Below are 24,640 nucleotides of genomic sequence, written 5' to 3'. Positions count from 1 at the left end.
GGCAGAGGCTTTACCCGCTGTGCTACAACACCGGCCCCTGGTTTTTATTCTTTTATTTGACATATATATATATTTATTAATATATAATTGTGTAGTGCATTTTTGTTTTTGACAGGCAGAGTTAATCAGTGAGAGAGAGACAGAGAGAAAGGTCTTTCTTCCATTGGTTCACCCCCCAAATGACCGCTGCGGCTGGTGCACTGCGCCGATCCAAAGCCAGGAGCCAGGTGCTTCCTCCTGGTCTCTCATGCAGGTGCAGGGCCTAAGCACTTGGGCCATCCTCCACTGCCTTCCCAGGCCACAGCAGAAAGCTGGACTGGAAGAGGAGCAACCAGGACAGAATCTGGCGCCCTGAGTGGGACTAGAACCCGGGGGTGCCAGCGCCGCAGGTGGAGGATTAACCTAGTGAGCCGCGGCACCGGCCATGTAGTGCATTTTTCAAATGTATATAAAGTCTCATTGAACCTATCCTATTGTATTCTGCCTTATAAATAAGCATTTTAACAGTTGTACAAGTAGATCTATTCAAATAGATTTTTCTCAATTCAATTACTTCATTTCTATTATGAATACAAAATGTACTACAATGAACAATTTTATTATTGTGTCTTTGATCGTTTGTATATTGCTGAGGTCATATTCACCAGTTTACAGAATTTTTAAGTTTCCTAGGCCTTTTCAAATTATGTTCCATATCTTTGTCAACATGCTATAAATAAACTCTTTAACCTTTTTGTGATGTGATGGTTGTTAAAAGTTATCTCTTGAAGTCATTCTTTCAGAAATTTTAACTATTCATATTTGTTTTATCAAGTGAATGTTTGGATTAACCTGTGGGTCCCTTAAAAAACGCTGCTGGTTTTATTTTGTTTTCCCTAATGAATGATCTGTTTGTTGGTCTTTTGTGTTTCCCTACAAGTCTCCTGTCCATATCTTTTGACCACTTTGCGTTGTGTTATATATGGTAATAAGTGTTACTTCTATATTTTGGGCACTATGCCTTTGTTATATACCTTTTCATTTTGTTTATCATTTCTTTTAATAGCTATTTTTAAAATTCATAAGTTACTAGTCTTTTTCTTTCCAATTTATGTTCTTTGTTGCTTTTCTTATTCAAAAACTTGTTTTCTACCTTAATGTCATTGACTGTTCCCCCTTGGGGCTGGCGCTGTGACGTAGTAGGCTAAGCCTCACCTGCAGCGCCAGCCTCCCATAGGGGCACCAGTTCATGGCCCAGTTGCTCTTCTTCCAACCTAGCTCTCTGCTTATGGCCTGGGAAAGCAGTGGAAGATGGCCCAAGTGCTTGGGCCTCTGCTCCCCCATGGGAGACCGGGAAGAAGCTCCTGGCTTTGGCCGGCCCTGCTCTGGCCTTTGCGGCCATTTGGGAAGTGACCAGTGGATGGAAGACCTTTATCTGTCTCTCCCTCTCTCAACGTCTCTACCTCTCAAATAAATAAACTTTTTAAAAAAATGATGTTCTCCCATGTTTTCTTTTAAAATTTAAGTTCTAGTTTTTTTGTTTAGTTCTTTCATCTATTTAGATTCAACTGATGAGACTCCTTGAGATTCAGGCCAAACTTTGTTCAAATGCATGCCCAATTCTCCTCCCTTCATTGAATGAATATTTCTTCTTTGGTTCTTCTTGGATTTTTTAGTTTTGTTTTGTTTTGTTTGTTGGCTTATAATTGTTTTTTAAATTTTTTTTAAGATTTTATTTATTCACTGGAGAGGTAGAGTTAAAGACAGAGAGAGAGGGGTCTTCTGTCCACTGATTTACTCCCCAAATGGTTGCAGTGGCTGGATATGGGCTGGTCCAAGCCAGGAGCCAGGAGCTTCTTCTGGGTCTGCCATGTGGATTCAGGGGCCCAGGCGCTTGGGCCGTTTTCTGCTGCTTTCCCAGGCCATAGCAGAGAGCTGGATCAGAAGAGGAAGCAGCCAGGACACCATCCGGCTCCCATATAGGATGCTGGTGCCACAGGCGGAAGCTTAGCTTACTGCGCCACAGTGTTGGCCCTGCCAGCCCTGACATATACCAAGTGCTATGTGTAGCTTTGTTTCTGGTCTTTCTGTTATGTCCTATTTATCTGTTCCTGAAGCAGTACCACACTTGAGTTCACTACAGCTTTATAATAAAGTTTCTTGTTAGGTTGTGTTTATTAAAATTGCATTGATTTTCCTTATTATTTTGCTCTATCATATAAATTTCAAAATTAACCTCTGGAATTGTACTGCTTGTAAGGTTAATTTGTGAGACTTCATTTCTCTTTGAAGCTGGCCTTTATTAAAACATAATATACAGAAACATTCACAGATTCTAAGGTTCAGTAGCTTCATGGATTGTCCAGAGTATGCCTATTTGTGTATAACACCCGGAAGCAGAGACAGCACAGGAGCAGAGATAGATCGCGTTCTAGCAGCTCCTTCCTGGAGTAGCGGAGTGCTTCCCCATAACCACATGTCTCCATAAAAGTAATCACCTGTTTCTTTTACCATAGATTGTATTTTACCTACTTTTGAGCTTTATAAAAACAGAAGCATACAGTATATATTCTGCCCTCTTTGATTCAACATTGTTTTTAAGAGAATCATCAAATTTTTTACATGTAGTTTATTCCATTGTCATAGTATTCACTGGGTGACCATATTGTGATTTGCCTCTTCTGTTAACAAACATTTAAGATACAATTCGAGACTATTATGAGATTACTTCTGTGAGCCATCTTTAACATATCTTGACCAAGCTTTACCCTGGGAACAGAATTGTGTGAATATGTCGGTTTTTAGCTTTAGGCAGTTTTTCAAAATGGCGTACAATTTGCTACCCCAGCAGCAGTATAAAGACTCCAGCTGCTCTCTGATGGTTGCCAGAGCATTCTATTGACAGTTTCGTGGTATTTTTTAAACTCCAGATATTATGTACATTTGCAGCAGTGTTTTACCATGCATGGTTTGGTCTGCATTTTCCTAATGACTTTTGAAGTTGGACACCTTGACATTTTCTTATTGACTGCTCACATGTCTTCTTTTTGCCTTTGGTTTGTAGATGTTCTTTATGTACGTTGGATTCAGATCTTTGGGAAATTTGCCGTATGGTGTAGTAGGAACCTTCAGAAAGTTCCTGAAAGATGCATATGGTGAAATGCATACTTCAAAAATTTTGCACCAAAATAAACATTTTTTAAAATCATCAAAAGCCTTGCCTAGAAACATTTTTTAGCCTTTTGTTTTTATTTTTATTTATTTATTTACTTGTGAGACAGAGACAGCTCCCATCCTTGCTTCGCTCCCCATCTGTCCACAGTGGCTGTGGCTGGACAGAGCTAAAACAGACCCAGGGACCAATTCAGGTCTCCCTTGTGGGTGGCAGGAACTAACTACTTCAGCTACCACCTGTTGTCTCTCAGGGTCTGTATTAGCAAGAATCTGGATTGAGGGACAGAGCCGGGAATTGAACCCAGGATCTCCAATATGGGATCAGGCATCTTAATTAACTGTTAGGACAAATGCCCTCTCTTAAGCTTACCATTTAATTCTGTTTTTCCAAAACTCTTTAAAGAACACCTATATCTTATATTCTGTAGATTTTCATTCTCTTAATGGTGTCTTTTTATGAATGGCACTTAATAATGTGTTTCGGGTTTTCAGTCTTTTCATTTAGAGTTCATTGTGATATGTGTTCTCTTTACTCCAGAGTCATATATTATTATCTAATGATGTAATCATTTTTCCCTTTCAAACCTGTGATCCACCTGAAACTTTTTTAAAAAAAATATTTATTTATTTATGTGAATGGCAGTTACAGAGAAAGGAGACACAGAGAGGTCTTCCATCCACTAGATTGGTTTATTAATACTTCATTAAAGAATTTTCGTGCATACCTAATGGGTGAATTTAGTCTGTAATTTTTCTTTAACTTTTGTGTCATGTTTTGCTGTCAGTTTTATGTCAACCTTCTGAGGTGGTTTGGGAATAGTTCTAGTCTTTGGAAAACATTTTTTCTAATTCTGGTCCCATTTCTTTCTTAGAAGTTTACAAGAATTCAGTGTGAATGTTATCTAGATTTAGAATTTTTCTTGTGGGAAGACTTTTAATTGTAGATTTGATTTCTTTTTTTAAAAAAGATTTATTTATTTATTTATTTGAAAGAGTTACACAGAGAGAAGTAGAGGCAGAGAGAGAGAGAGAGAGAGAGAGAGAGAGAGGTCTTCCATCCTCTGGTTCACTCCCCAATTGGCTGCAATGGCAGGAGCAGTGCTGATCCAAAGCCAGGGCCAGGAGCCTCCTCTGGGTCTCCCACATGGGTGCAGGGGCCCAAGGACTTGGGCCATCTTCTGCTGCCTTCTCAAGCCATAGTAGAGAATTGGATCAGAAGTGGAGCAGCCGGGTCTCGATCCGACTCCCACATGGGATGCGGGCACTGTAGGCGGAGGCTTTACCTGCTGCACCACAGCACCGGCCCTGCATATTTGATTTCTTTAATAGCTATTGCATTATTAGGTTTTATATTTCTTGTGTCCTTTTTACCATTTTTTGAATGAGTTATTTGTTATTTTTACTTAAGTTTAAAATATTTATTTATGCCAAATGTTTGGTTGTTTATAATAGGCTTATTATTTTTAATCTTGATGTAATTAATTTATTGCTATTGTTAGTTTCATCATTCTGCTTGTACCAGACCCTTTTTCCTGTTCTTACTCTGTTGGGCTCTTTCTGCCGCAAGAAAGCAAATTCACCGAAGAAGTTCTTTCCCATGATGGAGATTCGCTGGGCTCATCATAAAGCACACGTGCCCGAGAAGGGAATCACACGGAGAGTAGGATCTCTTGCTCAGTTTGGGATCAGGGAGCCTGGAAACGTGTGGCTGGTGGAATGTGAGAGCTCTGTGTCACTTCATGCTTTTGTTTGCTCCAAAGTCCTCGTCACTCTCCGCAGTGCTAGTGGCCTTGTCCATGGTGCTCTTCTTCAGTGTCCACTGTGGTCACCAGCTGATTGGCCTCTACCAAGAGAGTGATTGTCCTGGTTTGAGAAGGGCTTTTTCTTCTTCTTCTTTTGAGACCCATTGCCTAGTTATGAATTGGCTGCTTTTTTTTTTTTTTTTTTTTTAATTTATTTGTAGCCGGCGCCGCGGCTCAATAGGCTAATCCTCCACCTGCACCGGGTTCTAGTCCCGTTTGGGGCGCCAGATTCTGTCCCGGTTGCCCCTCTTCCAGTCCAGCTCTCTGCTGTGGCCCGGGAGTGCAGTGGAGGATGGCTCAAGTCCTTGGGCGCTGCACCCGCATGGGAGACCAGGAGAAGCACCTGGCTCCTGGCTTCGGATTAGCGTGGTGTGCAGGCCGCAGCGTGCCGGCCTCAGTGGGCTGGCCTCAGCGGCCATTGGAGGGTGAACCAACAGAAAAGGAAGACCTTTCTTTCTGTCTCTTTCTTTCACTCTCCACTCTGCCTGTCAAAATAAATAAATAAATAAGTAAGTAAGTAAATAAAAGAGATTTATTTGCATGGCAGAGGGAAAGAAAGAGAGTGAGCCTCGGGCCAGCCACTCTTCCGCTCCCCTATAGAGGATGCAGCTGGACAAGTTCCCGCAGAAGGGCTCTGTGCATGACATGTACACGGAGACCTGGCTGCTGGGCTCTGGAGCAGGTGGTGGAAACTATCCCACGCCCATACAGGAGGTTCTAAGTAGTTCACTCATTGTAGGAGTTACAGCTCTTGTAAAAGGCTGCTTCACATGTTCTCGTGAAATGCCAGTGAATAATTAAAAGCTGATGAAACCAATACTATCTAGAATTTGGTATTGTCTGTTCACCTGTAACTAGCCCACCCTAGATCCTGGGGTGGTTGGATGTATCACACCTATAGTTTCTGGATGGACAAATAGAAGTTTAAATAATACGGAAAACATCCACATAGGCAGATTGAAGGATGTTTAGTGAGAAAATTATAATAATTATATAGTTTAGGTTACTTCTTATTCCCATTTTTATACCCAGTAACATCTGTGTACCCTTCTAAGTATTTGTTTTGTGCAGTAGCATGGCTCAGATTGAAGACATAGAGGTCCTTTTTCCCTTTATGATGCTTATTGATGACTGCTTTGGCTTGGATGTGGCTTGTGCTCCAGGGATTCATGTGTTGGAAGGTTGGTCCCCTGTATTTCACTGTGAGAGGTGCTGTCCCCTTTAAGAGGTGGGACCTAGTGGAAGGTTATCTCTGGTGTCACTGCCTTGGGAAGGAATTAATACTGGTCCCCAGCTGAGCTGGTTTCCATGAGAATGAGCAAGACTAGGATCCAGCACTGTGGCACAGAGGGTTAAGGCTCCGGCCTGCAGCACCATCTTTGGGATGCTCCTTTTCCGATCCAACTCTCTGATAATGGCCTGGGAAAGCAATGGAGGATGGTCCAAGTCCTTGGGCCCCTGTATCCATTGCAGCTATTTGGGGAGTGAACCAGCGGGTGGAAGGCTTCTTTCTGTGTGTCTCTGTTTCTACCTCTGTCTTTCAAATAAATAAAATCTTTAAAAAAAAAAAAAAAAAAAAAAAGAGCCATTCTGGCCATCCACGTGTGGGACTTCCTGTCTCATCCTTTGCATGTGCGAGTCCCACTGTGACACCCTCCTCCATAAGGCCCTCTCCAGAGCCAGGCAGAACATGTTGCCATGCCCTTGGGCCTCAGGAACTGTGAGGCAAATGAGCGTCTTTTCTTTAGAAATTACCTAACCTCAGGTATTTTATTACAGCAACAGGTAACAGACTCGCCTGGTGCACATTTAAATAGGCACAAAGCACTGCTTTGTCTGATGTGTTCCCATTTACTGGATGAACTGCGGATGTTTCATAAAAACCCCTCTGGTGCAGTAAGTGAAATTCCTTCTTAATTTTCTAGGGGGACGCAGAGAGAGTGATGATCATTACTGGTCCAAACATGGGCGGAAAGAGCTCCTACATCAAACAGGTTGCACTGATCACCGTCATGGCTCAGATTGGCTCCTATGTTCCTGCCGAGGAAGCCACACTTGGGATCGTGGATGGCATTTTCACGAGGTAGAACCAGTAGTTCCCTTTGAATGTAGTTTTGAAAATAAGTCAAGCCCACATTATCAAGTGAATTTCCCCTCTGTACATGTTAAGATGAATAGATTTGCTCTTAAAACATTCAGAGCTTAGAAGCTTCAAGAACTCATTTCATCTGAATATTAATACTAGAAGAGTCTTAGGATATCATTTTGTCCAATAGTTTTCAAACTATTTTTAGTTAATGAGTTCTAACTTTAAACAGAATCTCATGTGGAAAATCAAAATTTAAAGAGATTAAAGCACAGCTGCTCTGCCTTCCGGAGGTGGGGGCTTCGGAATCTGCTGTTAGGCTCTGCACGTCTCATCTGAAGCTGGTCCCCCACCCTCCCCTCTCTCGGTGGGGCCTTGAGCTTAGACAGAAAAAGGCACTGGACCAAGACAGCTTCATCCATTTTCCTTTTTACTCCTAGTGTAAGGGTCTTACCCTTAATGAATAATCCTAAATTTTGTGCTGTATTGGTAATATTGGTGAAATGTCCTGGTTTCACTAAGGAGAATTCACATTTGACTTCTTAAGAGTTATGAGTTTTTAAACTACCATTTGTATTTCTTGCACGAACTTTTTTTTTTTAAAGTAATATATGTGTATAGCCAAGCTGTGTGTAAGATGTCTGAGTTATTATCTAGCTTTATAGTATGTAAGATTCTGAAATCACATCAGAATGTATTACACGCTAATATTAATGTAAACATTGGTTTTTCATCTGAGTGAACACAATGAAGTAACCTACCTTTTCTTTGGTACCAGATTACCAGATGTTATTCTTATATCCATATATTTGAAAATTAACTCAATCTAAGAAATATAAAGAATCTTTCATTTTTAAAATTGTTATTAATTTTATAAGAACAGTGCAGCAGATATTTTGGTTATGAAAGTGGAGTAACAAGACAAATTTAATATAAAGAGAAAAATTATAAAGAAAGAGAAAGTATCTTGGACAATGTAAGGTGATTTGTGTGGGAGAGAATCTTGTTATTGAGCAGAATCTCAGTTAGTCTTTGTAGAACCAGAAAATAAAATAGGAGTTTGTTTTTCTTGTACCAGTCGGCGAGAGGTAAGCAGTGCTTCTGATGTTTCAGGGCGGTGCAGTGTCATTGGCCTTTCCCGTGGTTGCAAGATGACTGCTTCAGCTCCAGACATCACAGTCACACTTATATGAGGCAAAAGGGAGAAAGGACTGCCACAGTTCCCCATTTTTTTTCAGGAAATCAAAGGCTTTTCAAACATTTCCCATAAAAGTTCCACTTATATTTCACCAGCCAAAGCTGTCTTTTGTGGCCATAATTGCAAGGGAAACAAAAAAGAATTTAGTTTGGTCCGCCTCTCATCATGGAGTTGAGCAGGGAACAGAGTGTTTGGGAATGGATTCAGAGGTAACCAGAAAATTCAGTAGTGAGAACAACAACTGGCTGGATGACCACAACGGTGACAGCAGTTGTGTGGCATTCTCAGTGTGTGGGCACCGTCTATGCTCTGTACGCGGGGGTCTCCAGAAAGCTCATGGAGAGGCTGTTATGGAAAATCTATGCGTGGATTTCAGATTTTTTTTCTTTTGCACCAAAATAAATTTGTCCTCTAATCTGTTTCTGTGGGAAACTGCAGGACAAAAGCCTGATTATTTCATTCTGTCCCCAACTCCATCGTACAGCTCTTCCTGCAGTGCTGATTCAAACACAGAAAGCTTTGTTTTAAGCCTTAGGGAAATAGTTTAAAACTTTCGAACCCTGACTGGCTATGTAATGATACGAATGAATAATTGTAAATTTTTTAGGTAAGATAAAGAATGCAGGGGCCGGCACCATGGCTCACTTGGTTAATCCTCTGCCTGTGGCTCTGGCATCCCATATGGGCCCTGGGGTCTAGTCCCGGTTGCTCCTCTTCCAGTCCAGCTCTCTGCTGTGGCCCGAAAGTGCAGTGGAGGATGGCCCAAGTGCTTGGGCCCCTGCACCCGCATGGGAGACCAGGAGGAAGCACATGGCTCCTGGCTTCGGATCAGTGCACGACGCTGGCCGTAGAGGCCATGTTGGGGGTGAACCAATGGAAGGAAGACCTTTCTCTCTGTCTCTCTCTCTCTCTCTCTCTCTCTCTCTCACTGTCTATAACTCTACTTGTCAAATAAAAAAAAATGCAATGTTTTGAATTTGATAGAAAAATCCTGACCTTCAGTGATACATGCTAAACTATTTGCATGTTAATGAATTTTTTTCTTTGAGATTGGCATCAAAATAATCCAGGTGGGGAGGGGAAGTCGGTAGGACAGAGATACTTTGAAAACTCCCAAGCAAAGCTGGAAAGACAACTCTGTTTGGGTCGTCTGTGCAGGAGTTGGGATGAAGGAGACCTGCTTGGTGGCTTCTGCCTCCCCGTGCACTAGAGAGTAGAGGGAGGCAGAGTGAAGGAGGGAGGAGCATTGTTGTGCAGGGGAAGAGACCGTGCTGACACAGAAACAGCACTGATGCACAGTCCTGGGGCTCACTGAGGCTGTGAATTTTGGGGGGACCCACGCTGCCTTCCGTTAGCTTCTATGGCAGCACGGGTAAAACCCAGCTGACTTACTCTGCAGGGCATGTTACCAGCTGATTGACAAAGCAGGGGGCTTAAGAACGGTAAGTGTGTGTTTCCTGGGCTGTGGGGAGACGTGGAGGGTGGGTGAGCTGGAGACCTAAGAGGACTGGGAGCTGCCTGAGCGCTGGGGGCAGACGGGAGGTTGGACAGGTAACTGTTGAGGTGGGACAGTTTGTGGTTATGATGAGGTCCCGGATGTGACCTGGTGTTTGATGGCTGGGGCACAGTGGAGGAGGACAAGGTCCAGGAGGGAATCAGAGACTGAGCTAGGTCAAGCCGGCTGGGCCTGTACACAGATCCTCCCAGGTGGTGGCAGGGCTTTCAGAGTGGAGAATGAGGGTGCCAGGTTGTGCCTGAGGTGCTGACAGTGTGAAAGTGGGGAGGATGCCAGGTCAGAGGGCACAGGCTCAGTGAAGATATTCTCATCGCGAGGAGGTAGCGACCAAAAAGGAGAGAGGGGAACAGACGGACCTGGGCGGTGTCCCGTGATGCAGACCAGGGCCTGCACGGCGGGTCTGGAGAGGAAGGGGAGAGCATTATCTACAGCTGTTCCAGAGTGTCCCGTGTCTGGATGTAGGAGGGGAGGCAGCCTAGGAAGTGTAGAGTTTCTGAACTTGACGTGTGATGCAGGAGCTGCAGAGCATAGGCGCTTGGGGCTCTGACTCATGAGAACAGCGAAAGCGTGTGGCGCGCCCAGTCTGGGCAGTGCTTTGAAACTGTAGGCACCACGTGCTGCAGCCACACTGGTCTGGGCACATTTGCTGTGTCACCAGGGCTTCAAAACTCGTCTGCCAAGCAGAGACGAGATGGGTAAGTATGTATGAGGTGCCTCTCAGAGCAAGCTGTGAGCAAGCTGTGATCACCCCTAATGTGTTCAGGGAGTGACCCCAAAGCTCTGAGCGTGGCAGCCAAGACCGAACGTGCGTGTGTGTCAGCCAGACAACCCTCTCGGAGTCTGGGAGGCTATTATGTACCTTCCCATGTGTGTGTTTCAGCCCATTCTCGTTCCTATGCCGGAGGTACACTCCCCACTCCCGCTAGTGTGTCCTGTTAAATCCCACCCATAGCGCAGCTGTCTCCTCTTCCGTAAGTGCGGCCTGCCTTGAGGCTTTCAGCCCTGAACCTCCATCAGACCCATGTTCTTCCTCCTTCAGCTCTTACCATCTTAGCGTTACGGTTATTTTTGTGCAAGTCTATTCTGTTGTGTTGTCTGTCCCCAGGAAGCGTTTCATTATTTAGCACAGTTCTCTTCCCCCCTTCTTTAACCTAGAACTCTGCTTTGTATGTAACAGACACTCAAGAGCAGGGCTCTTGAATGAATCAAGCCTGAGGTCAAGATTAGACAAATGGGGCTGGCGCCGTGGCTTAACAGGCTAATCCTCCACCTTGCGGCACCAGCACACCCGGGTTCTAGTCCCGGTTGGGGCGCCGGATTCTATCCCGGTTGCCCCTCTTCCAGGCCAGCTCTCTGCTATGGCCCGGGAAGGCAGTGGAGGATGGCCCAAGTCTTTGGGCCCTGCACCCGCAGGTCATTGGAGGGTGAACCAACGGCAAAAAGGAAGACCTTTCTGTCTCTCCTCACTCACTATCGACTCTGCCTGTCAAAAAAAAAAAAAAAAGATTAGAAAAATGGACTTCCTGTGGCAGGGGAAGCCCTTACTTGTGAGCAGGAGGTGATGGACTAGAGCTAGGATTTACTTAGGTTTTGGAAAGACTGGCCCTGCTGTGCTGTGAAAGGTGGATTCCATGAAGCGAGGATGTTCAGTGGCCATTCTCAGGTGGATCTTGAGCGTGTTCATTAGACTGAGAGAAATGCAGGTGGACGATGGGTGAAGAAACATAGATGAAGACACAGAGACAAAGGCAAAGGCACCAAGCTGTGATGGCCAAGAGGGTGGAATGTTGATGCTCCTGAGACCTGCAGGCGGTGGGTCTGATCTGAGAAGTGACCTGACCATGTAGAGTGTGGGTCAGCCGGGAGGATATTTCTGTGTTAACAGTGCGTTTCTAAAGGAGCGTTAGGAGACTTTGGCATTGACCCAGTAACAAAATCAAAATTCTGTTGTGCTTCAAGCATTTAAAAAAAAAAAAGATTTATTTATTTATTTGAAAAGCAGAGTTACAGAGAGGTAGAGGCAGAGAGAGAAAGAGAGGTCTTCCATTGCTGGTTTATTCCTCAGATGGCCGCAATGGCTGGAGCTGCACCAGTCTGAAGCCAGGAGCCAGGCACTTCTGGATTCCCCACGTGGATCCAGGGACCTAAGGACTTGGTCCATCTTCTACTGCCAAAGCAGAGAGCTGGATCAGAAGTGGAGCAGCTGGGACTTGAACTGGTTCCCATATGGAATGCCAGCACTGCAGGCAGCGGCTTTACCCACTATGCCACGGGGCTGGCCCCTGCAAGCATTTTATTTTATTTTATTTATGTTATTTTATTTTATTTTTTACTAAATTCTAACAGTGTGCCTGAGTTTCCCGCTACATGTTGGAGATCCAAAGCTGAGTACAGCAATGTAATTCCCTGTCCTCAAAGAGCTCAAGTTAAGTGCAGTAAGCGGGATGAAAAAACTAATTATCCCAATTCAGCAAGGTTACACAGGGCTAGAGGAGTGTGTGTGTATGCATTTATTTAATTAGCCTTTCATTCTTTTCTAAAGAGTATTGAAGCTTGCACCCTAACTTTGAGATTCTGAGTTGACCCGGGGTGGGGTCTGGGAGCCACGTTTTTAAAGTATCACAGATGATTTTAAAACTTGGCAGGGTGGGAAGCACTTCCTCCGGCCCGTGCGGGCCCTTTCCCCTGTCCTCCCTGTCTCCCTGTCAGCACCGTGTGGACCACACTAAATTGTATCCCTGGGTCTACCAGGATATAGCTTGACAGCATGCCTCCATGCAGTCCATTTGTTTACTATCACATGATTCAGATGTATAACAGTAGTCCACATACCGACCACTCTGCTAAAGAAACAAGCATTGCCAGTGCGGTGGGCTCCTGATCCTCCCCAGTCTCACTGCTCACCACGCCATCCAGAGCAACGACTTGTCCTTGACTTTGCTGTTCATCCCGTGCATTTTTCTGTATAGGCATTTTTAAAGCAATGCACAGAATCATTTGGTGTGCTTTAAACTTTATGTGCAGGGCACTGCAGGGTCTGTTCTCTGCGAGTGACTTTCCCCCTCAGTGTTACATCTGTGGGATTCCCATGGGTACAGACGTTTCTAGTGTTTTCCCTTCCCTGATTACGACATCCCATCGTGTGTACGCACCACAGTTCACTCATTTTCCCTGACTGACGTTTAGCATGTCTCCTCATTTTTGCAGGTACAGGCAGTACTGGTCACTTGTGTCACACACTTGTCCTAGCATACCTGGTTGAGTTTTTCTGAATCTCAATTGCTGGATTGTTGGGTACGTGCACCTTTCATGGTCTCTGAGGAGGCTTTACCAGTTTAGCATCCCACCAGCAGTGTGTAAAACTCTGTCCTCGTGCCTAGAATTCTATTGGAAAAATAAGTACCCGTTTGGTGCTGTTTCTGTATATTCCCCAGAACTGCTCACGAGCATGTTGCCATTTCTGTTACTCAATGTCCTTTATACAAGTGCCATCTGGTAAATTATTTTTTTATTAATGCTCGGGAATATTTTTCTCTCCATGTCTTACTTTGCCTATTTACAAAAAATAAAATAAAATAAAATAAAAAATAAAAGGTTTGAGGCAATTTATTGTTCTTCTCTGACAAACTGCCAGGTTCTAGTATCAGCCAATTGCTGCTTCCTGTTTAATTCATTTTTGCCTTGGCTGCCAAGGCAGCAAGAGCTAAAGCCAAGGCTCAGGTATGGAAACAAATTTGGCTTCTCTTCTCCCAGTATTTCTTTAGCACGATTCTTAGGGCAGCTGCTTGTTAAAAATGCTGCTTTCGAAGCTGCATCTCACATCTTTTTAAATTGGAATTTCTAGTTTGATTCCCAAGAATTGGCATTTTAAGAGCTCATACTTAATTTGCTGTCTCAAATTTGAGCATCTACTATATGGCTTGTAGTCTTAGTTTCATATTCATTGTAATTTTTCTATTAAAAACACATTTTTATTCTGTCACTTCAAACCTTTTTTGTGCCTGAAGAAAAAAAATTGCAATCCAGCAGAATGAAATATTTGCATAATATTTGACTCCAAATGTTGTCTTTAAGTTGGTTATTTTGGTATGCTAAGATAATCATTTAAAAGACCATGTTTAAATTTGTATCTTCCATAAATGTTCCCTGAATGCTGCAGTAATTAAGTGGATGCAAAGCTGTAAATACACAGGAGGTCAGGAACCTTTTTTTCTGAATATTGTAACCTCACAGGAACCTTCCCCTGAGTAACAAGCAGATTTCAAACATGTTTACTTATTTATTTATTTGAGAGGCAGAGAGACAGATGGGTAGAGTCAGAGCTCCCATTGCTGGCTCATTCTCCAGATGTCAGCAGTGACCAGCAAGAACTGGGCCAGACCAAAGCAGGAGCTGCGAACTCCCTCTGGGTCTTCCATGCAATGGCAGAAACCCAAGTACTTGAGCTGTCCCTGCTGCCTCTCAAAACCTGCATTTGCAGGAAGCTGGAGTCATATCTTGAACCCAGGGCACTCCAATATGTGATATGGGAGATTTTTAGATTTTATTATATATATGCATACACATGCGCACACATATATAATTTTTTTAAGAGTTAGAGGGAGGGACAAAAAGATATCTTAGATTTGTTGTTTCATTCCCCAAATGGTTGCAACAGCTTAGGCTGGACCATGCTGAAACCAAGAACCAGAAACTTGAGTCTTCCATGTGGATGCAGGGACCAAAGCATTTGGGCCATCCTCCTCTGTTTTCTCAGGTGCATTAGCAGGGAGCTGGATTGGAAGTGGAGCAACTGGGAATTGAACCAGAGCTTATATTGGTTGCTGGCATCACAGGTGGTGTCTTAAGCCACTATGCCATGATGCTGGCCCCAATGGAGTTTTTTGTTTGTTTGTTTTTATTTTTTTAAAGATTTATTTTATTTATTTGAAAGAGTTACAGAAAGAGGTAGAGACAGAGAGAGAGGTCTTCCATCCACTGGTTCACTCCCCAGATGGCCTCAACGGCCAGAGCTGCGCCGATCTGGAGCTAGGAGCCAGGAGCCAGCAGCTTCTTCTGGGTCTCCCACGTGGGTGCAGGGGCCCAAGGACTTGGGCCATCTTCTACTGCTTTCCCAGGCCATGGCAGAGAGCTGGATTGGAATAGGAACAGCTGGGACTAGAACCGGCGCCTATATGGGATGCCAGCGCTTCAAGCCAGGGCTTTAACCCACCGTGCCACAGCACTGGCACCCCCCCCCCCCATGGAGTTTTAACCATTAAAATAAATACCTACCACCAGCATTTGTTTTTTCTAAAGAGTTTTGGCAAACATAGTAGCATACTTCTAAAAGTTTATAGAAAAATAGAATTAAAAGGTGCTTGGTTAGATATTAAAAAATTGAAATCCATGTGTAGTTTTTCATAACATGCTTTTTCCATAAACTCTGAAGTATCTTTATACAATTGACTTTAATCGGTATATTTAAAAGGTGAAAGATTTATATGATCAGAAGAGAAACCAGAGCATTAATTGGTATATTTGTCTGTATTGTGATGCATGCATTACCATCCTTGAGATGGTAATCTCTGAGATATCATTTGTTGTTTGTTACCCTGATGATTATAAACTTAAAGCTCATTCAGCTTTTAGATTCAATAATTAAGCTTTCAAAAAACAGTCAATTATTAAGTCTGGTTAGAGAGTTGTTTGAAGAAAGCAAACCAATGGGCCTCTACTGCTGGCATTATTTACTTCTATTTATACCAGCTAAATATTGGGTGGAAATGGATGTTTACAGTGACTGGTCCCTGGTTAGTTTCTGAGCCACGCTACCCGCAATATCCCCCAACTGGTATTCAGTATCAGAGATGCCATGTGCTCAGGGCACCCTGAGGTTTTTCCCCGAAAGAGACTTGGGAGACAGTAGGCATTCAAGTTCTTAAATTATTTTGAATGTTTGTTTGCTTTTGACGGTGTGGATAGTAACTGATTTGTTTACTCAATTTAGTTTGGTTCAGAAAATATTTAGTAAGCACCTACTGTGGAGTATTGTACTCTAAGCAAAGTACATTCTTCAAAGACGAAAGGAAAAAATCTTAAATTGGTATTCATCCTCTAATGGGTAGTAAATAGCATCTCTAAAAACTACATAAGTGACCTTTTACTGCATGAATAAGTTCAATTTTGTTGGCATCAGAAATGTTGCCTTGTGGATGGCTCCTGATTCATTTATTTCCTGTCACTGTGTCTAGTGATTGCAGGTTATCTTCATCTTTGTGATAGGAAATGAATTGTACACCTGTTCTTTGATCAGCTGCCTCAAAGTCATCTGAAAGTTTGCTTTTATTTGGTTTCTCAGTCAAATCTCTTAAATGTGGTTTCCCTAGAGACGTTGTTGTAGTGAGCGTTGATGAAATGGACCCTTGAACTCCAGTTTTTAAATTTTTTTTTTAGAGCACTTTTAGGTACATATCAAAATTAAGAGAAAGGTACAGAGGTTTCCCACATACTGCTGTCTCTGTTTATTCCCTCTTAATCAACATCCCCCACTAGAGTGGTTTGTTTTTTGTAATTGATGATCCTACATGAACACATTACTATTACCCAGAGCCCATAGTTCTCATAAGGGCTCACTGTTGCTTTTGAACATTCTAGGGTTCAGACAGATGTGTGACGTGTATCCACTATTCTGTCGTAGAAGTATTTCATAGCCCTACAGATCTCTATGTTCCACCTGTTCAACCCTCCCTCTCCCTCCACAGATGCTGACAGCCACCCATCTTCTCACTGTCTCTGTAGTTTGCCTTCTGAGACTGTTGTGTAGTTAGAATCATGCAGGATTTAGATTTCCTTCACTTAGTAATCACTCATTTCACTTCATTAATTCATTTACTTCACTTAGTAATTTAAGTTTCCTTCATTTCTTTTGGGGGCTTGGTGTCTCATTTATTTTTAGCATTTAATTATATTCCATTGTCTGGTTATACCACAATTTATTCCTTCACCTACTAAAATACATCTTAGCGGCACCCGAGTTTTGTTTTTTGTTTTTTGTTTTTTTTCTCTTCAAGATTTATTTATTTGAAAGGCAGAGCAACAGATAAAGAGGGAGAGACCAGGTTGGCGGGAGAGAGAAGGGTGGAATCTTCCATTTGTTGCTTTGCTCCCTGAATGATCACAACAGCCAGGGTTAGGTCAGGCTTCAGCCAAGAGCAAGGTTTGCTATGCAGGTCTCCCAAAGGGATGGCAAGGACCCAAATACTTGGGCCATCATCAGCTGCCTTCCCAGGCACATTGACAGGAAGCTGGATCTGAAGTGCAGCCAATGGTTCTCGAACAACCACTCGGATATGGTGGCGGTTTAACCTGCAGCACAACACTGGCCCCTGCTTCTAAGTTTTGACAGTTAGAAATGAAGCTGCTGTGTGTAGGTTTTTGTGTGGATATATGTTTTTTACTTGTTTATGTAAATGTCAAGGATCCTGATTGCTGGGTTGTAAAGAGTATGTTTAGTCTTGTAAGGAACTGTAAAATGCCTTCCAAAGTAGCTGTGCCATGTTACTTTCCCACCAAGAATGAGAGTTCCTGTTGCTTTCCAAAATTTGATGTTATTATTTTTCACAGTTTTAGCCATATAGTGATATCTCATGTTGTAGTTTTCATTCCCCTGATGATATATGTTATGGGGCATCTTGTTTTCATAAGTTTATTTGCCATCTTTGTATCTTGCTTCCTGAGGGGTCTGTTAAGGTGTCTGGTCCATTTTTAAATTTCTTTATTTTCTGGCCAGCGCTGCGGCTCACTAGGCTAATCCTCCGCCTTGCGGCGCCGGCACACCGGGTTCTAGTCCCGGTCGGGGCACCGATCCTGTCCCGGTTGCCCCTCTTCCAGGCCAGCTCTCTGCTGTGGCTAGGGAGTGCAGTGGAGGATGGCCCAAGTGCTTGGGTCCTGCACCCCATGGGAGACCAGGAGAAGCACCTGGCTCCTGCCATCGGAACAGCGCGGTGCGCCGGCCGCAGCGCGCTACCGTGGCGGCCATTGGAGGGTGAACCAACGGCAAAAGGAAGACCTTTCTCTCTGTCTCTCTCTCTCACTGTCCACTCTGCCTGTCAAAAAAAAAAAAAAAAATTCTTTATTTTCTTATTATTGAGTTTTAAGGGTTTTTTTTTTTTTTTTTTTTTGTATATTTGGATAACAGTTTTCAGAAATGTCTTTTGAAAATACTTTAATCTGTGGGCCTGTCTTCTTATTGTCCTCAGCTTGTCTTTGGCAAAGCAGAATACTTCAACAAAGTCTAGCTTATCCCTCTTTCATTCATGGATCATGAGATCGTCACTATGCCTGAGGGCTTCTGCTATGTTTTAGGAGTTTCATAGTCTAGCATTTCAGATTTAGATCCATGATCCATTTTGAACTTACTCTTAGGAAGTGTGTAGCATCTGTCTGGAGTCTTTCCTGCTTGTGGGAGACCAGTTGTCCAGTGTCGATGACGGAAAAGACTGTCTTTGCTCCATTGCATTGCCGTTGCCCCTTTACCAAAGATAGTTGACTCTACTAATGTGTTTCTGTTTCTGTGCTTTTTATTCTGGTCTGTTTATCTGTGTGATCTTGATCGCCAGTCACATGGTAGGTCTTGAAGTCAGACACGTCATTACTGCAACTTTCTTCCCCTTCAGTGTTGTCTTGATTATTCTGGGTCTTGCACCTCTCCTTATGGACTTTAGAATCAATTTGCTGATTCCTCAGGATGCTTTGGTGGGATTTTGTTTGGTATTGCATTGGATGTATACTCAACTTGGGAAGGACTGACATCTTAACAATAGTGAGTCTTTGAGTATGAAGTATCTTCCTATTTATTTGACCCTTTTAAAAATGCCTTTCATCAGCTTTCTGTAGTTTTCCTTGTGTAGATCTTTTACATATTTTGCAAGAATACCCTAAGTGGGTTTTTTGTTTTGTTTTATCTTGGGTTGCTAATGTAAATAGTATTGCATTTTAAATTCCAAATTCTGCTTCTTCATTTGTGGCATATAGGAAAGCAGTTGACTTTGCTGTGTTAATTTTATTTCCTAAATCTTTGCTCTGGTCACTTATCCCAGGAGTTTTTTTCTTTTGTCAATTTTTTGTTTTGTTTTGTTTTCAACATAAATGGTGATGTCATCTGAGAATGAGGACCCTTTTTTCTTTCTCCACAGTCCATCTTACTTTTCTTTCTCATGTTATATTATTGCGTTAGTTGAAACCTCCAATGTGATGGTGAAGGGAGTAGTAAGAGTAGATACCTTTGCTTGTTCCCAGTCCTGCTGGGAATGCTTTGAGCCTCTCGCCCTTCATCATGTTCACTGTGGATACACTGCGTCAAGTAGCAGACATTCCCCTCTATTCCTGTTGCCATGAATGGGTGTTGGATTTTGCAAATGCGTCCTCTGCATCTGTTGATATGATCATGTGATTGTTCTTTAACCTGTTAATGTGATGGATTACATTCTTTTCAATATACATTCATTTCACTTATGTTCCAGGTGTTAAACCAGCTTTACATATTTGAGATAAATCCCCCTTGGTCGTGACGTGTAATTTTTTTATAAATTGTTGCATTCAGTATGCTAGTTGTTTGTTGAGGATGTCTGCATCTGTGTTTATGGGAGATGCTGACCTGCTGTTTTCGTACTCTACCTTTGTCTGCTCTGGCATGAGAGGAATTCTGGCCCGGTAGAAACAGATAGGAAGTTTTCTCTCTACTTCACTTCTGAATTAATTTGGTAGAATTCACCAGTGAAGCCATTTGTGCCTGGAACTTTCTGTTTGGGAAGGTTATTAATTATTAATTCAATTTATAGAATAGATACAAGCCTATTAAAATTTTCTGTTTCTTATATGAGTTTTGGCAGGTGAATCTTTTAAGGAATTGGTCTGTTTCATTCTACCATATTTGTAGACATGAATTTGTTCATAATATTCCTTTACTATCCTTTTAATGTCCACTATATCCATAGTGATATCTTCTCTTTAATTTTTGACACTAGCAGTTTGTGTCTTCTCTCTTTTCTTCTTAGCTGCCTTGCTAGAGGTTCGTCAGTTTTATGTTTATGGATCTTTTCAAACAACTAGCTTTCTTTGGTCCTGTTGACTTTTTTTTTCTGCTTTCCAGTTTTTAGTTTCATTCATTTCTGTCCTGATATTATTATCCTTTTTTTATATTATGGATATTATATACTCTCTTTTTTCTATTTTCCTCTTGAACTTTGCTTTTAAGAAACTCTCTGGGGCCAGCATTGTGGTGTAGCGGGTTAAGCCGCCACCTACATTGCCAACATCCAGTATGGGCGCTGGTTTGAGTCCCAGCTGCTCCACTTCCAATCTAGCTCCTTGCTAATGCACCTGGGAAGGCAGTGGAGGATGGCCCAAGTGCTTGGGCCTCTGAACTCATGTGGGAGACCAGGAGAAGCTCCTGACTCATGACTTAAGTGTGGCCCAGCCCCAGCTATTGTGGCCATTTGAGGAATGAACCAATAGATGAAAGACCTCTCTCTTTGTCTCTCCCTCTCTCTGTAACTATGTCTTTCAAATAAATTAAATACATCTTTAAATAAATGAAAACCTAAATAAAAAGAATCTCTGCAAGTGGCTGTGATATATGACAATTTAAGGATCCCTTGTTTCAATGTCAACAAGAAGAAGGACTGAGGATCAGAGATACTGTGCTTTGCCTGGGGTCATAATGTATACATCCTGTGGTTACCTTGGGTTACTTGCTATTGATCTTATTATTAATTGATTAATTTTAGTCCTGTTGACTGCATGATCTTACCTTCCCTTGCAGCCCTAATTATCTGTGTTTTTCACATGTATAGCTAAGGTTGAGTGAGAGGATTTGTTCTGTTTTTCTCCTTTGCTGTTCTTGGGACATCCTCAGGGAGTGGCCCAGTCGACAGAGTGGATTCCCCTGGACAGGCGAACACTCGTTCCTTGAAGCTTACACCTGCTTTGTAGACAGCTGCTGTCTGGGTTCTCAACAGCCTCTTCATTGAAACTGAAAAATTGGGTATATTTGCACTTCATTATTTTAACTTTATAAATTAACTTTAAACACTTTAGTGTGTTCTGGTTGAAACTTAGTAAAAGGACTATACTAGAGAAAGAAACATTTTTCTCAACGATTGGAGTAATTAAATCAATGCTAATAAAATGTTTGACATTGCTAGAAGAAAGCTGGTAATTACTATTCATTCTGCCTTGTCATGATACAATGTATTATAAACTGTTTTTAAATGTATCATTTATTTTTAAAAAAACCATTTGTTTTTCTGATTACACAGGTGTTGATTCATTCTGCAAAATTTAAAACTACTTTAAAAAAGCTCAAAAAAGAAAAACTTAAATCGTCTGTAATTCCCCCACTTGGGCAGCACTGTTGTCTACATATGGCCTTCCAGGCTTTTCAGAGTGGCTCACATCTAGTAGTAAATCATGGTGACTTCATTCCCTTTCTGGCTTGGTACTTTTGCTGAACAAAATGTAAAAGCAATTTACTGCTAAATGTTTGTTATGCCTTTGAACTGCCATGGGTGACTAAGCATCTTCCAGTCACTGGTGTTCTTTTGTAGCTTTTCTTCTTCTTGGACTTTAATTTTTTTTCTTGTTCTACCATTTTTTTACAGAGATTAAGATACTTATTTATTTAGTAGATTATTTTTATTTTGTAAAATTTACAGAAGATACAAAAAAAAAAAAAGAAACTTAGGCAGAAATGACTAATACCAGACAAATTCTGCAAATGTTTACAGTAAGTGAAGTAAATGGGAACCATCGTCAGTTTTAGAAAGAAGGCAAAATAAGCTAACTTAAAATTCTTCTATACAATAAAGCACTGAAGAGAAAAATTTCTTACGATTCTATTTACATGAGCTCTTTAGGATAAGCAAGTTCACGGAGATGGAAAACAGGATAGAGTTTATAGGCAGGACGATGAAAAGGTCCTAGTCAGGAGCCAGGAGCCAGGAACTCAGTCCAGGTCTCCCACATGGGTGGTGGGCCACCGCCTGAGCCCTTATCTGCTGCCTCCTAGGGTACATATTAGCAGGAAGCAGGATCAGAAATGGAGCTGCAGCTTGAATCCAAGCTCACCAGTATGGGGTGTGGGTATCCCAAGTGGAATCTTAACTTCTGTGCCAAATACCCGGCCCCATAAACTTCTCTTTTAATTCCACTTTTCCATGAGCCTTTTGAAGTACCCTTGTATATGTTTTATCACAATTTTTTTTTTTTATTTAACAGGTAGAGTTATAGACAGAGAGACAGAGAAAAAGGTCTTCCTTCCATTGGTTCACTCCCCAAATGGCTGCTATGGCCGGTGCTGTGCTGATCTGAAGCCAGGAGCCAGGTGCTTCTTCCTGGTCTCCCATGCAGGTGCAGGGCCCAAACACTTGGGCCATCCTCCAATGCCTTCCCAGGCCACAGCAGAGAACTGGACTGGAAGAGGAGTAACCGGGACAGAACCGGCGCCCACATGGGATGCTAGCACCATAGGCAGAGGATTAACCAAGTGAGCCACGGCACCAGCCCCAATTATCACAAATTTTTTTAAAAGCACACAAAATATATCGTAGAATCCTAGTATAACTTATCTTTACCTTTATTTAATAATTTTAGTGTTTAAGCTACAAGTGCTTATCACTCAATATGAAAAAATTTCCCCCTGCTGATTGCAGTTTCTTCCCTCACACTCGCATCTTCCATGCAGAAGGCCCAGAGATTGTGATTCGAAAGGACAGAGGAGCAACTTCCTTGCTAGAAGTGAGAGACATCTAGAATATTATCTCAGGATTTCATAAAACCAAATTCTTCATCAAATTTTTTGTCAGCATATTCTTGATTTTAGAAAGTTACTCAAAAGAGTAATAATTTCGTGTCTCCACGGATGCTTTTTTAAGCTCAGTTGACCTATATGAGGGCTATAGGCGAGGAGAAAGGGGATTAGATAGATTAGTCAGCCGCCACTCCTAAAAATACCAGTGATTTTTTTTCTTAATCACATAACTGTGACCTTCTGTCTACTCAGAGCAAAGAGCTCTAAGATGAAACCTAAAGAATTCTTTTCCATTGTTTACTGCATTTGAATATAAACAAAATAATTACAGATGTGGAATTCCTTAAATCTTTAAAAATTCTAACCTAAGAAACATTTTAGAATCTTTGTCCTGTAATGTGACTTATAAAAGATTGTTAGTTTGATTTAAAAATAAGTGAACTTTTTTATTGCTAATTAGTTCATATCCTGTCTTGCTCTAAAAACATAATTTTAGGAAATTTACTGAAATGTATATAATATAGCAGAATAAAAAGAGAGGAGAATGGCATCCAAGACATTGGATCAAAGAGAAAATGAAGATAGAAACTTAAGATAAAGTCATATCATGAGGTGCTGTTCAGCTGTTCTGAGTAGCTGAGCTAGAATGAGCGGCACATTTCTTAGGGGAAACGGAAACATTTTTATCAGGAAACAGTCCAGATACATACGTCCCCAGCCGCCCCAGCCGCCGTGGTGCCTGGCTGAGGAGCCGGCGCTTCTTCTCTTCTGCCAGGCTCATTCAACAGATGCTGTGGAAAATCAGAGTTCGAATAGAAAATGCATTGGCTCCTAAGGCAGTGGCTTTCAACCTGTTCTACAGGGTGCTGGAGTCCCACAGAGCACCTCTGGGTGGTGAGAAGGGACCTGAGAGTCCATGGGGTCTTGACCAAGCTATTGTTCATCTTATCTCACTGGCAGAGTGAATTTCCTAGTAAAATTTCTGTGAGTAAAGGACTTAACAGCTAAGACGATATTTGAAAACCACTGGCCTATTAGTAGAGTCAGGGCCATTCCATAATAAAATATAACCAAGACCATCTCTCTCTGTAACTGTCTCTAAAATAAATAAATAAAACGTAAAAAAAAAAAAAAAAAGTGTGATACCAGGTTCTGATTCTCATCCCTTTGTCAGCAATGAACTTTTCTCTCTCTGAATCGTTTAAGATTAAAAAAAAAAAAACAAAAAACAGTTGGGCCCAAACTGGAAAAACCAAAGTCCAGGATTTACTGGAAATTTTAGAGACCAGATTGTTTGAAACTTTGATTTTTTGAATGCCTGTCAAGAATGCCAAGAAGGCTCAAAATCCAAAATATCTGGTTGAAATAAGATTCCTTAAAATCATGACATAACATAGACCAAATTTGATCATTGTTACAAGGTGATTATTCAAATCTTTGAAAATAAGCACATATTTAAATAACCCATAGCTCTTAATAAAAATGCAGCTGTTTTTGAACAATTAGAATTTAACAGACATCAAGAGAACATAATAGATTACTTTAACACATTGCTTTAACAGAGCATCAGAGTTTAATTCTATGTCAAAGAGAAATTGAGCTTCCTGTGATCTTTTGCTGTGAGGTTTCCTTCCTTTACCTTCTTTCATATTGGTGACCATGTTTCTGTGTTTCTGTGTGTAACACATCTTTAAACATCTTTTGCAGGGCAGGATGAGTGGCAACAAATTCTTTCAGTTTCTGTTTGCTATGAAAAGTCTTAATTTCACCTTCATTCACAAATGAGAGCTTTGCAGGATATAATATTCTGGGCTGGCAGTTTTTCTCTCTTAGTACCTGGGCTATGTCTCGCCATTCCCTTCTAGCTTGTAGGGTTTCTGATGAGAAGTCTGCTGTGAGTCTAATTGGAGATCCTCTGAGAGTAATCTGACGTTTCTCTCTTGCACATTTTAGGATCTTTTCTTTATGTTTCACTGTGGTCAGTTTGATTACAACATGTCGTGGTGAGGATCTCTTTTGGTCATGTTTATTAGGGGTTCTATAAGCTTCCTGTACTAAGATGCCTCTGTCCTTCTCCAAACCTGGGAAATTTTCT

The 24,640-nt window shown here is 41.8% G+C and overlaps 1 protein-coding gene across 2 annotated transcripts in view; it reads left to right on the top strand.

The window, feature by feature from the left end:
- MSH3 (mutS homolog 3) overlaps positions 1-24,640 on the top strand; it is a 178,447-nt gene that overhangs the window by 129,607 nt on the left and 24,200 nt on the right. For both annotated transcript variants that reach the window (XM_062212494.1, XM_062212493.1), the window contains exon 20: positions 6,881-7,038. In XM_062212494.1, the coding sequence (XP_062068478.1) occupies positions 6,881-7,038 (158 nt within the window). The remainder of the gene's footprint in view (positions 1-6,880; positions 7,039-24,640) is intronic.

The sequence above is a fragment of the Lepus europaeus genome, chromosome 15, assembly GCF_033115175.1.
Source record: "Lepus europaeus isolate LE1 chromosome 15, mLepTim1.pri, whole genome shotgun sequence".
NCBI lineage: Eukaryota > Metazoa > Chordata > Mammalia > Lagomorpha > Leporidae > Lepus > Lepus europaeus.
Note: the sequence above shows the minus strand (reverse complement) of the source record. Positions and strands in the feature narration are given on the sequence as shown.